General features: G+C 42.7%; 1 protein-coding gene across 3 annotated transcripts; it reads right to left on the reverse strand.

Moving 5' to 3' along the window:
• Positions 1 to 362: 362 nt before the first annotated feature.
• Positions 363 to 13,274, reverse strand: ankle2 (ankyrin repeat and LEM domain containing 2). Of its 3 annotated transcripts, XM_035165176.2 has the most exons (14): positions 12,135 to 12,285; positions 10,576 to 10,949; positions 10,437 to 10,497; positions 9,339 to 9,533; positions 8,832 to 9,016; positions 7,873 to 8,061; positions 7,646 to 7,768; positions 6,681 to 6,744; positions 5,923 to 6,098; positions 5,659 to 5,765; positions 4,753 to 4,943; positions 2,796 to 3,663; positions 2,336 to 2,467; positions 363 to 1,281 (listed from the first exon to the last, which is right to left on the reverse strand). In XM_035165176.2, exons 2-14 carry the CDS (start codon positions 10,936 to 10,938, stop codon positions 1,071 to 1,073), a joined length of 2,865 nt encoding a protein of 954 aa, XP_035021067.1. In that variant the 5' UTR covers positions 10,939 to 10,949; positions 12,135 to 12,285; the 3' UTR covers positions 363 to 1,070. The 3 variants fall into 3 exon arrangements, with proteins under 3 accessions (XP_035021067.1, XP_035021065.1, XP_035021064.1); XM_035165174.2 differs by lacking the exon at positions 12,135 to 12,285 and adding an exon at positions 13,137 to 13,274 and having other exon boundaries at positions 10,437 to 10,949; XM_035165173.2 differs by having other exon boundaries at positions 10,437 to 10,949.
• Between the last annotated feature and the right edge of the window lie 22 nt (positions 13,275 to 13,296).

Genomic DNA, 13,296 nt, shown 5'->3' on the forward strand with positions numbered 1-13,296 from the left:
CTCCAGCTCTGTGCAGCTGTCAGCTTATCAGGTGTGTTGTCTGACAGCTTTAAGGCAGTTTTGTTAACACAGCCACAGTCAACTGTGATATACAGTTTATCTGCGTTTTGTTGCTGTTGAGTTGTCTTTCTGCCCCCTAGTGGTTTAAATGGCTTAATACAGCTTTAAGGTTTTCTAAGACTGAGCTTAATTAGCTCAGGTAAAAAAAAAGTATGAAAACATACTTTAGAGATGGGCGTGTGTTGTCACTCATACCAACACAGAGTTGCATGTGATTTGAAAAAAAACTGCACAGTCTAAGGCCGCTGTTAGTGGCTGAAAGGAAAAGTCAAGACATGTCCAGGAACCACTGAGAAAAGATAGAAACTGTATGCATTTATTGAAGAACAAAAATAAAAACATGGAAGATCTCAGTCTTTTTCCCATGTTTGCCGTAATCATCTGTGACTGACACAAACTGTCACTTCAGAAAATTAAGGCAATTCCTGAACTGAGAAAAAACATAGGAAATGGCAGTCGGTTTTAATACCTTTGATAAAAACATTAAAATTTTGTGCTACTGACCAACATACAAAAAATAATTTTTAAAATATTTGACATTTAACTTTTTTTTTTTCTTTTTAAGAACATCTTCAGTGACAGAATCCTGGTTAAGGAGTCCACACTAAGGTTTTATAGACCAACTAACTTTGGGGAGTGCGGCCTGACTTTGTGATATTCAAAAAGGTCGACTACAGGTGCTTCACTCTTGCCACAAATAACTTTACTGTCAACGCAACATGGTCACACCCATACAGTACATAAATGATCAAGGTTTAACTTTTTCCTTTTTAAAGTCTTGAGTGTACATCACAACCCAACGTGATGAGAATTCCTGTATTACATAGTAGTAGTACCGTACATCATTAATACAAATTTTCCAGACACTTGTGCATATTTCTGTTAGGTATGTGGTTTCTGAGCTGTGGAGTAGCCACCTTGGTGCAGCTGGGTTTGTGGTGGGGAGGTTAGGTGGGGGGAGGGGTTATGGCCGTAGTGGTAGGAGGTGGAGGGAGAGACAGGGTGGGCAGTTAAATCGATGGCTCGTTTAAGTGCTTGAGGCGGATGCGCTGGATGTAGCTAGCATTGACAGGGCTGTAGCGGCTGGGACTGAAGTCCGGGGAGGCTGCATGCCGGGCGGGACTGAAGCGACCGCTGGGAGACATCAGGTCGCTGACTGGGGAGCCAGGAGTCTGATGATGCATCCTGAGTCGTGGTTTTACCACCGCAGGGCTGGGCCAGCTGGAGGACACACAACAACACACATCAGCTACTCCACTTACAACACGGATGCTTTGCTACTAAAACTGAACAGGTGGATTAGAACAGATCAAGGCCCCGTTCAGACCTGGTACAGACATCCATCCTGAGGGCTCTGACCACAAGTGGACAGCTCTCAGTTCATCTGTTCACACCTGGTGTGTCCTGAATGTGTCTCATGTGAATACATGGTTGGATCTCACTCCCCACTCCATTTGCAAATAAACATGCACGTCACTTCGGTTAGTGACCAAGTTATATTGTTTTTACCCAGTCTGAGTTTACAAAAGAGTCTGCTGTCAATGTGTTTGTGTGCCGGCACGAGTGAAACTGAAATCATTGTGTTGGTCAGTGATGATATCAACATATGGACACTGAGAAGTGTCAAAATCTGAGGACCTCAGCTGAGTAGGTAATCCTTCATATGTGGCCCAGGACATATTTGCTTTCACACAGTGAAAGGAATGTGGCTACTTGCATCCTAGACCACCTCTGAACGCAGTTTGAGTGTTCCCATCTCAAGACCCATTGAGGGCACATTTGGTTGCCTTCACACATGTACTTAGTTGACCATTTGTGTAGACTTTAGTGACATCTAGTGGTGAAGTTGTATGTTGCCGCTGAATACCCCTCACCTCAGCATCCCCTTCCCAACATGAAAGAGAACCTGTCGTAGCCTTCAGTTGTCATAAAAACTTGAAAGGTGTTTAGTTTGTCCAGGTTTAACTACTGTAAAAAACATGGTGGCCTGCATAGAGAGGACCCGCTCCTGATGTAAATGTGAAGTATTTAAATATAAAGGGCTCATTCTAGGGTAAAGAAAACAACAATTTGTACAATTTAGATGAAAGACACTAGTGAGAACATCACATCAAGCCAGTATCAGACTGTACAGATGTTACTGTACGTGTGTTTACATCAATGAAATCACAGACCTGCAACAGAGATCCTGCATTTCTCAGACCAAATGTTCTCTGAAACTAAAATGTTTCACAATACAGATTAATCACAGTATTTCAGCTTGTGATTTACTCACCACTGCCTGTCTGATGCAGAGTATGACGTCATTGTGCTCTTCCACTTATGAATGCTGGGATACTTCTGAGGATCGACGTCTATGCTGTCTATTGCTGACAAGACCTCTCGGTCTAGCTTGGTTGGTGAATCCCTGTGAAGAAATGGAACCCTCATCACACGTGCAGGTTTATACTTATCGTCAGAGTAACATCATGAAGCTGTTTTGTAACTGGCTGACTGACATTAACTGAGTTAGCTGGTCTTTCAGTGTATGTGCCTCAACTAGAAGAAAATAACAAACAGACGGCGTTGATTGTTGAAGTTGATTATCGACAATTACAATATCAGATACTTGATATAAGATAGATAGACATTTGATATTAACACATCATCTGGGGAAATGTTACAGGACACATTTGCTGAAATTGGTCTAAGAATAATCTTCAATCTCATATCTATAATAAATCAGCTAGACTCACCCATCAATGAAAAGTCCCCTTCTAATGGGAGGTGGAGTCCTGGGTAGGAACTCATGGGAGTTATCCAAGGACTTATAGGAGGACCCAGAAGACCCAGAGCTGCTCAGGTCTCTCCCCCCATGGTCCCATGACTTGGACCTAGCACAGAAGTTGCGTCCCCCAGTTACTGACCCCCTAGTCCTGCCCAGTACCTCCAAACTCTCCTCTGCTTCAAAGTACTCCTCTGAGCTGCCGCTGCTGCGCCTCTCCTCCGTCCCCACTCCCTCTGTTCTCCAGCTTGGGCCTTCCAAGGCCTCGCTGTCCTGAATGCTGTGACTAAGAGACAGGCGGTTCAGCCCAGAATTCATGTCTATGGCTGAGGAGGAGCTGAAGGCGTCCCGGGTGTCCCTGTGCCGGCTGCCGCCACTGCTCCTCCTCTCCCTGCTGCTGGTGAGGCTGTCCAGTGGCTCTTGCTGTGACATGCGCTCAAACTCCACCGTGAGGTTGGAGATGGGCGACAGCCGGCTGGAGGAAGGAGAGGTGCGGGGAGACACCTTGTCTCCATTGTGAGTCTGGTCTCTGGAGGAGGAGGAGCACACCCCATTTTTGCAGACGACACCGGGCGACAGTAGTGCGTCGTCGCAGCAGCACAGCAGGTCCTGCTCGGCCGCGGTTTCGATCAGATCAGCCCCGCGGTGGTGCAGCGGAATGGGCAGAATGTGGAACTCATGGCCGCCCACGGCTCCCTTCAGGCCGTCCTTGGATGCAGAGGAGGTGATGCTGGTGAGTGCTGCATTCTGCCGGTTCTTAATCTCCTCCAGGCTGATGTCCTCACCCTCGTCCAGGAAGGCACCGACAGAGACGGAGTTGCAGAACTTTTGGGGTTTACCTGCAACCAGGGACGATTAATAACCAAAACACACGGGAAACTCCTCACTATTATTAGAGTGCAATATTATCATATAACTCGTCAAAGCAGAAAATGATGTAGTTCTGCAAAATGCATTTTTTATTTTATATCTCACAAGAGGCTGTACCTGATAACAAACCCTGCAATGCCAAGTACCACATAGGGTTGGGTACCGAAATCCAGTGCCTGTTAGTCCATGGCCGGTCTACCAGACCGAATCACACAGATCTTGGCGTCAATTCGGTGTCTGAGCTTTGTACTGAAATAGTTGTCCTGTTAACAGGCAACATAAACATCACAGCACGTGTCTGGTTAACATTACACTTAACTCTGATGGCACAACACTCTCTTCATGGTTCTGGCAGCACGTAACGTTAGCCTACAGTTAGCTAGTAGCTTCCTCAAACTTCAGTCGACATGACAACATATTGCCTCATGCTAACTGGTCAAAAGTGTGGCTGTATTTCACGCGAAAGGACTCCGACTCCGACACCGGGACTTGCAGCAAATATTTGTAAAGGAAGGAACCCGAAAAACTTAATGAAGCACCTGTGGAAGCACAGATACATTTGAAGGGTTGTTCCGTGTTTTACTGGCTGCGTGACCTCATGCCAAACACATCAGCCGGCTGTGTGGGCGTCTGTGGCCCCGGCGGTGAGGAGACAATTGATGAAGAGTTTGGAGTTTGGAGATGAAGTGTTTTTACCCTTTATTAAGCACTGAAACTGTTCTTTAGTGTTAAATTATTGCAGGTTTTATTTCTAATGTGATTTTGTTAAAAATTTTTTTTATTTATTTCAACTTTCAAAAGATAAAATAGCCATTATCTTTGAATGTTGTTCGGTGCTTTTGTTTTCATTGGTTCTGGCACTGTTATTAAAGAATTGATTTTGCACTGGTCTTGGTAAAAACCCAAATGATACCCAACCCTAAAAACACATTAAGTCAGGGAGTATGATCTGCAATGTTCACACAACATTTCTTATTTCAGCAGTTTATACCATTATATTTTTCTTATATAAGTATATATAATATTTTTTGTTTCAGGACTCCTGAGGGTGAGCATACCTGGAGAGGGGCTTTTGAACCTGTTGCTGGTCTCATTCTCTCCAGCTTCGTCATGACCTCGTGGGCTGAAATCCTTCTTGCCCAGAAACTCTTCCAGCTTTTGGAGCCCCTCTGTCGATGACAGATCCACAAAACTGTCCAGGAAGTCCCAGTACTCAGCCCATGGGTGACCCATCTCATGAGCCAAGTCTCTGCAGAGAGGGGACCACTGCTCTGTTAGAGTATTACACATGAAAATGCACCATGTCTCTGTTTGTGTTAATCAGAATTACTGGTTTTCTCAGTTACTGGAGCATGAACTTTACTTTAACAACTCAAAGATATGCATAAGACTGAATTAACCTGCAATTTGACCGATTGGTTTGTGTCTGACAATAACACAGTGTCAGTGACCCATTTGTCAGATTTTTTATGTAATGTCAAATATTTGCTTATACTACAAACACTATTTAACACTGTTAATAATGAAGACACACAAGAACCACAAATTTAGGTGTCATTTCCAGTATACATTTTATTAATATTGTTTTATTTTGAATGTAAACTCTTATTTGTTGTCCAGGATTAAATTGGCCGGTTGCACATGGTGAAGATTGAAGGAAATACTGAAAAAGTGGAGATGACCTGGAACAAAGATTGAACCAGATTGAACCCAGTGTGTGTTACACATGGCTCAACTTGTTCACAATCCCCCAAAAACAGGTTTATCCTGCTGGTGCAAAAAAGGTTTCCTCCAGTGAATTCTTGAACCACAATCATCAGCAATTAGCCAAGAACTGTCACCAGTCAAGAGTATTATGATATCATTGCAATGTTTAATGTTTTTCATTTAACTCTCACTGATGGAGAGCCAGGCAGGGTTTTACAAATCAGATACATGTAGTGAGATTACTGTGTTGGATTTACCTGCCCACTCTCTCTGCCCCACGGTCAGGATCAGACTTGAGGATGTTGTGGAAAAGGTTGGCTCGGTCTCGGGGCGGCGTCTTCCAGGAGCGGCGAAAGTCATCTGCCTGCAAAAGGATATTTTTTTTTAGGTTAGAAATTTCAAATGATGTTAACCTGTATTGATCTTTAAATATCACAATTTAATGATGTGATCTGCTAAAACACACAGAATGAGACAGTGATAGGTTAAAAATAAATAAATAAAAATTAAAAGAAACTTGCTTTAGACGGACTCAGTGGGCCAGCAAAGGCTGTGACAGTCATCGGTGTATCCTTCGGGCTTCTTGTGTACCTCTGGATCAGCGAGAGATTTTCTGACGACTCAGGTGACCACGAAGCCCCGATGATGGGCTGAGAGGTGTTGTCAGTTGCCCTTAACAAAGGGATGTAGCAGCGATCTGTGACACAACAGACAATTTTAAGTTTAGATGACGCAGTTGGATGGCCATGACTTTTATTCACAGCTCCACACCAGTGGGAATTAAACCTCAATCTAGCTTCAAAACTAAATCTAATCTTGTCTTTTGTTAATGTCTGTTGCATGTGGTGTTGTCAGGCTGTGCACAGGCCAGTGATTAGAGACAGCATGCAGAACCTCACACACCAAATTCAGCAGAGTACCAGTCTTACACTCTACAGCTGCTTTCAGAACTGAAAGTTTCTCCGCAGGAGTGAGTGCCTCTGAGCGTTCTGCAGACTTTCGCCATCAGATTTATCCATCTTGTTTTTTTTCACACCCCAGAAAGAATCAGAGGGCTTAACAAAATCTCCCAACCACTCTGCTAAAAAAGACTTATCAGTAGTTCATTATGCATTAAGCACAGTCTGCCACACTAACCCCACAACACCAACCCCAAGCTGTTTTTATTCATCCATGGGGCTCTGAGTGTAGGTTCACTAAATAGCACTTGTTTGTGTCATCTTTAAGACAACAGGAGATAAGTGACAAAAACATTTAATGTTTTGATAAATGTCCTTACCCTCCAAAAAGTCACTTATCTTCTGCTTCACTTCTTGGGTTTTATTCTTTCTGCTACAAATAAGCTGCGGAGAGGAAAAATAAACAGTTTAAGATATGTGTACAGTCTTATAGCTGTTGCTGAATCAACAGAGGAAAGAATTTGCTCATCTAACTTTAGCTTACAATGTGCACTGAGCGACTGTTGCCAAAAGATTTGAAATGCAAGCTGAAAGGTCACAGCTCTAAAACCTGAGTGAGCATAACTGTATCTCCCTCAGCAACTACTGGCAGGAAGTCATTGTTCAGAAGCACTGTGTAAACCTGAGTCGCTCCCAGACAGAGCTTATGTGTATGTGCACACATTCATCAATACTTTCTGTGTATTAGTCCCCATCAGCTACAACCCAGGCTATGCTAAATGTTACTCAGTGTGAACGCTAGGGCTGCCATGATGGTGTTACCAGTGTTAATCGGTGGTCAGGTACATACCGATTATATAACTTGCCCACTGGCCCCATCGTCAGTTTCATTTTTTAATAGACATAAAACTTGTTTGGTTCAAAAGTTAAAGTGTCTAAGAGTAGAGCGTGACTCAGGCCACATTCAACTATCTGATCCGACCCAAGCCCAACCGAGTATAGTGGTCGGGACAGCCATTTTGATTGATCTATCTGAAACTGGCCCAACCCGCCACAAAAAAAGTGCAACAGTGCACATTAAACCATCACAGTCTGGGTAATTAGACACTGTTAACAACTTCACGTGCAGCAGAGGAGGGAAGCTGCTCACAGTGAAATCTAACATTGCAGATCTCACTCAGTAAATGTAGTACAGACACTGAACCACGTCTTTTCTTGTTAAATGTCCAGTGCAAACAGTAACACCTGGGTTGTCAGGGGTTTATTAAAGAGTGTGAAAATGTCCACACTGTGGAATCCCTAGAGAATGAAAGGTTAAATTAGGGTTAAAAATAAAGCTGCTTACATCACAAGGCCTCTGGCCTTCCTTGTTCTTACAGTTCTTTTCGATGTCAGGATGGGAACACAGAACATTGACCACATCTGGGCACCCAAACTTACAGGCAAAGTGAAGTGGTGTTTCAAACCCCTGGAACACACACAGAGTAAAATACAATGTAAACACAGCTAACTCACAACATTTGGCAATAATCTAATCTAACCTGGCTGAGCTGGTATGTTAAATTAACTTACAGCCTTATCTGGAGTGTTGAGGTAAAGATCTACAATGTAGCGGACACGTTTCTGCAGCATGACTTCCTGGTCGTCTGGGTACATGAGGCGCATGAACTCTGGGTTCTCCAAGGTGTCCAGCAGCAACTGGGCGATTCCCGCCTGGTTCTCCTTGGCCGCCACGTGCATGACGTTGTACCGACAGCCCTCCTAAACAAACAAAACAGGGGGAACAACTTCATGGATCAGGACATAATCCTCTTTAATCTCATGCTAATGGGAGAGGACCCAAATACGCAACACCTAGTTAAGATATGAATTAATCATGCACTTGTATTTCACTTTTTGAGGTACAAGGGGTTGGTATTTATGACACAGAATATCTGAATATTGCAATGACTGATATAATGCATGAATTGCCATTTATTTCCAGATGAATGGAGTTAACGATAAACTATAAATTAACAAGATAGGAAAACAAACACCAAGAAAACAACCCTTTTAAAATTCATGATTCATCAACCAGCATTGCAATCTACCAAACTTCTACACTACGTGCATCTCCATCACATGCTGCACATTCAATATTTTTTTATTATTTGGCTCCAAAGAGCTACAGTTTTTTTTTTTTACATTCCTGAAAAGTCTTGGCACTTAGAGACACTAATTTAAATGAATTTATTACACTTGGCCAACTGTAAGCAGGACATAAGCCTCAGCGAACAGGTTGGCACTGATGTGGAAAGGACCTTTATATATATCAACAAATGACAACATTCAAGACAGGCTATACTACATCTATTAATAGCAAAGACTTTCAGCAGAGATTGGGATTCCACAATAGTGCTACTTCAATCCTATTTGTATAGCCCATATTCACAAATCACAATTTGTCTCATAGGGCTTAACAAAGTGCCACATCATCTGACCTTAACCCTCAACCAGAGTAAGGAAGATAGAGATTCACTTAATGTCCTCACCTGCACAATAGTGGGATTATCCCCTGAGCCAATGAGATAGCGCGGGTTGCTCCATACCAGCTCGCCGAAGGCGACCTCGTCACCTTTCTCTACCGCTTTCCTCAGTTTGGCATTCAAGTCCTGGGTGCGCGGGCTCTTAAAACTGTTGGCCCGCTCCCGGTTGATGGTATCAACCTCCATGTTTTCTAGTAAGGAGAGGGAGAAGAGAGAGAAGGATGGGCACTGCTGTTAAAAACTCAGTTCAAGGCTGATGTGCTCCATGGTCAAACTGTCTGACTTTGAAAAAAATGTAGAGAAATTATACATCAAATATTTGCATCATTACAATAATTAGCTCACAGATGGCATTCAAATCAGAGGCAACAAAATAAAAATTTAAAGAAAGAAGAAAAAGAACTGCTCAGAATAAAACCTTGATCAAACATATGCTGAATGTCTGATTAAATACATCACAGAGGATATTATTGCATCCATTTACATAATAAAAGGTCTCAGACATCTCGTTACCTCTACTAAGAACCAGGCCTGGTTTGACAGGAGACACACAGGGTGCAGATTTGCTGGGAGAGGGGAAATAGTCGCAGATCCCCTCGGCGAACTTCTCAGCATCCCCTCGGATGGGAAAGGCTTTGAATCGTGCTCCTTTCATCAACTTTACAGCTTGAAGAGTGTCTTTCTTATCAGTGTATACATGTGGTCCCTCTTCAAAAGAAAAGACACAGAATTAGCTACTATCTTTCATTTTTTTCCCACAGGACAACAAATTTTTCTTGTTTTGTACAGTGAAGTGAGTTAATGTGGCAGTCAAATGGAGCTACAGATTTCATAAAGAACTGTAAAGTCATATTTTGACGAGGCTCTACAAAATGCAGTTGCTATAAAAGTTCTCCCTGACATATTAACATTTACGGAATTGATTTTTGTAGTAGCTCAAGATTATTTTAGATCAATATTCTATTCCAGAGAGGTTAGGCAGTCCAGATGCCCTGCTGCTCACAACCACACAAGCAGCAACAAATGCTTTCATCCACTTAACAGACAGATGTAGATGTCAGACTACAACAGCACGTTCTCCTAAACAAAAACTGAAACTAGACAACACAGACTATATCAGGGATAAACAAGCAACAGGAGGATCTGTTGAGGGGAGACTCAGCTCTCAGCTCAGCATAAAAGCCAAAATACACAGGAGTTGCATGTTTTTTCATACTGGGAGACAGTAAGATGCTTGAGGAAACAATCATTTTGAAAATGTTTTCATTATTCATATTTGAACGAAAACTATATTTATATTTTCATATGTGCTGAAAATATACTGTTGTAGTAGCTGCATTGCAGAATTTAACATTATCAATAAATATGTCAAAGCAGAAAAAACTAACTAATTGAGAAAAAGAACATTCAAAACTGTTGTTTGAAGAACCACTGATATGTCTTACTGACTGGCGTCGAATGTTAAAAGATTCAGACCCTGTGAAAAGAGTTTTGACTTTAGAAAGTAATTTTTTCCAAATTACAGAAACTTTTCCTGCTGTGACTTTTATTAACTCTCAATATGGAACAATGGTATCTGTATGACACTGGACCAACAAGCGTCGTTCTTACCATTTCTCGACAAAACATCCTCCCAGAGTGGACATACTCCATAATAAAAGGTTGGGGACACTTGTGCGAGCTTTGAAAGGGTTTCTGTTTTGGATTGAGAGTTACTGCCTTCAGCAGAGCTGTTGGCCGTGGTCTTTACTGAGATCTCCTCTTCCTCTGGAGGGTTGAGACCCACACCATAACCAAAGTCCATCTCTTCGCTGGCAGCATTAGAGGAGCTGCTGCTTGTTGCAGCAGTGGTAGATGCAACTGCAGCAGTGACACGGGCCACAGGGTTGACATGATCTGCAACAGAGGCTGCACAACCCGAAATGCCTGCTGAAGAGCCATTGTCTAATTCAGTGACACTGCTCTCTGGCCCGGCCAGGACTCGGGCTAACTTCCTCTCGAAGGTGGCTCGGGTGGTGGCTGTGATGGGGCCGCACTTCACGCCAGCTCGGGCAAACTCCTCACGCAGTTCATCGGCACTTAGCCCCCTCAGCCTGCTCATAACCGCCTCCATGCTTCAGCTCCCTGCAAAACACAACAAAATACACTTCAGCAATCATTACCAGCCACTGTTAATAAACTGGACAACCACCTTGTACTACCTACTGCTTGTCTTTTATAGTGTTCCAGATTTTCTGGTTACAAAATATCAAGAATAATAAAATACAATGTATTTGTTACCACTACACCACAGTTACAGGTGTTACATTCAGTCACATTTCATATAGTCATATCTAGTTTCAAGTAAAGTATAATTTTGACAAGATTACATGATTTCACATGGCTAAATTGAATTCGTGTTTTATGAAAATCAGACGGTCCCCAGGTTTTGCCTTTGCTTACAGCTATTATCATTACTATTTAACAATCACAATACAGCATTTATTTATACACTTTATTTTGAAGCAGTCTGAAAAAAAGTTTATTTAGTTTGGTAACATTTATTGTACACTACAATTTGGACAATACTCATAATACTAAAATCTTTGTATTAACCAACAAGTGGAACTCTAAATTAAATGCAGTGAGTTTAGTTGTTTTTTACCTTCCTCTATACTTCTGATAATAAGCAATCGACAGCCTCTAATTGTGTTGCGCATATGTTAATATTATACCGTAACAAGCAATCAGCCGTTGAATAAAATAGAGATTTTACCAACAAATCCCTTTTTAAATATTTCCATGTAGGCTCCACAGATCTGTTACACAGGTCATGTGCATGCTCATAAAATACGCGATTTTTTAAACATACAAGTCCATGCAATGCGATATAGCAGGTGCCTCTCAAGATCAATACTCCCACATTATTAATCCAATATCAAATGTATTTGAACGGAACCAGCCACACCAATGTGAGACTAGCATCTGCTAGCTAGCCTGCTAACCAACAAGTCCGCTTTAGCAGGCGGGGAATGTCCCTGGCGAAGCTAGCATGTGGGAAACAGATCCGATGAAAACCTACACTGGCGGAGTAAAGTTGGACCAGGGACATTTTGGCCTGGAGTCATGACGGTCAGAATTATACATTAAACTGGATCAATCAAAACAACACTGGTCGGTTCACTCGCACGCTGTCACGCCCAAGTACTTCAGTCGCGGCGGGTTTCGGGCTGTAACGTAACAAATTTGATATGTCTTCGCGGTGATGATGCCGATAAGCATCAAAGTGTGCGTGATGACATCCGGTAACGAACGCGTGCCTGTACTTACCGAGTGACATCGTCATTGAAACGGCGCAGATCTGTGGGAACCCGCGGTTAGTTTACACAGGTGAAGTGTTGGACAGACACAAAGCTGGAGACGGTCTGGAATAGTCTCATTGTTTACAACATGTTCTGCGCATGCTCCGTTGCATTTCAGAGCAGTGGGAAAATTCAACACTGGGCGACGCGAAGGTGACAGGCGAGTGGTATAGTGACAACTGTCGCTTTACCCCTAAAACACTAAATAATGATCGAACCACATGATCTGAAACCTGGATGTGGCACTACACTGAAAAAGGTCACCGCTACGCTACATCATTTTTGTGTCATGGCCATTTATTGTCGGGATTTAACATTCTTATAAAAACATCACTAGAAATAATTTACTCGTCCGTGCTCTGTGATTTAAAGATCATTTTGCTGAAATTGTATTTAGGCTGTCTCTGTTATTTGCGTACACCACGCTCTCCAGTAGCTGACGTGACTAATCCAAGGAAACTGTAACCTCGTGTCCTGACTTTCCTTGACACCAGCACGTTCACACGTTTACATATTTACCAAAAGAACGAATTTGTGCAAATCTAGTGTCACGTTCGTATAAACCACCAGGCTTAAGAATATTCCTATTGGCAAAAATCCCATGTAGACGAGCCAACCTGCTAATAAGGCATTTGTCAGGTCAGTCACAGGCAAAATATGACGATTCAAAAGACAATTACACAAGAAGCGAGTCAAGCAGATACTTGGAGAGATCAAAGCCTTTTAAATGTGGACATATAGAAAGTGAATGACGTTAACTCCACGATCCACTCAACGACATGGACTTTAGCAAGCATGCTAATTCCCATTAGCTAGTTAGCATGGCAGGGAACCGCCGGTTAGCAGTAGCATGCGTTAATACTAACAGGTGTTGTAAAAACCAATAAGCTCCCGTATTCTCCCTGTCAACATGTAGCCCAGTAATATGCAGTAGTTTACAGTATTCTTATTATAATTTAAGCTTTCCCACCTCCTCCGCTCTCCCCGGCTGCTGTTGCTAGGTGTCTTCTCACCGCGACGGTTTCAAAATGCAGAGCGCGAGGACCCCGGTCTGTCCTACACAGTGCCTGAGCAGAATAACCGCTTAAACACAGGGACACGACACAACGTGGAACACAAACTGAGCACAA

Source organism: Hippoglossus stenolepis, chromosome 9, assembly GCF_022539355.2.
Source record: "Hippoglossus stenolepis isolate QCI-W04-F060 chromosome 9, HSTE1.2, whole genome shotgun sequence".
NCBI lineage: Eukaryota > Metazoa > Chordata > Actinopteri > Pleuronectiformes > Pleuronectidae > Hippoglossus > Hippoglossus stenolepis.

Bases quoted from the DNA above. Each gene is read 5' to 3' on its own strand.
- ankle2 (XM_035165174.2), bottom strand. From the start codon at position 10,938: ATGGAGGCGGTTATGAGCAGGCTGAGGGGGCTAAGTGCCGATGAACTG. The intron at 6,745-7,645 runs GTAAGCAGCTTT...TCCTCTCCGCAG, and splicing joins AAGGCCAGAGGCCTTGTGAT to CTTATTTGTAGCAGAAAGAA. The intron at 5,766-5,922 runs GCAAGTTTCTTT...ATCCTTTTGCAG, and splicing joins GCCCACTGAGTCCGTCTAAA to GCAGATGACTTTCGCCGCTC.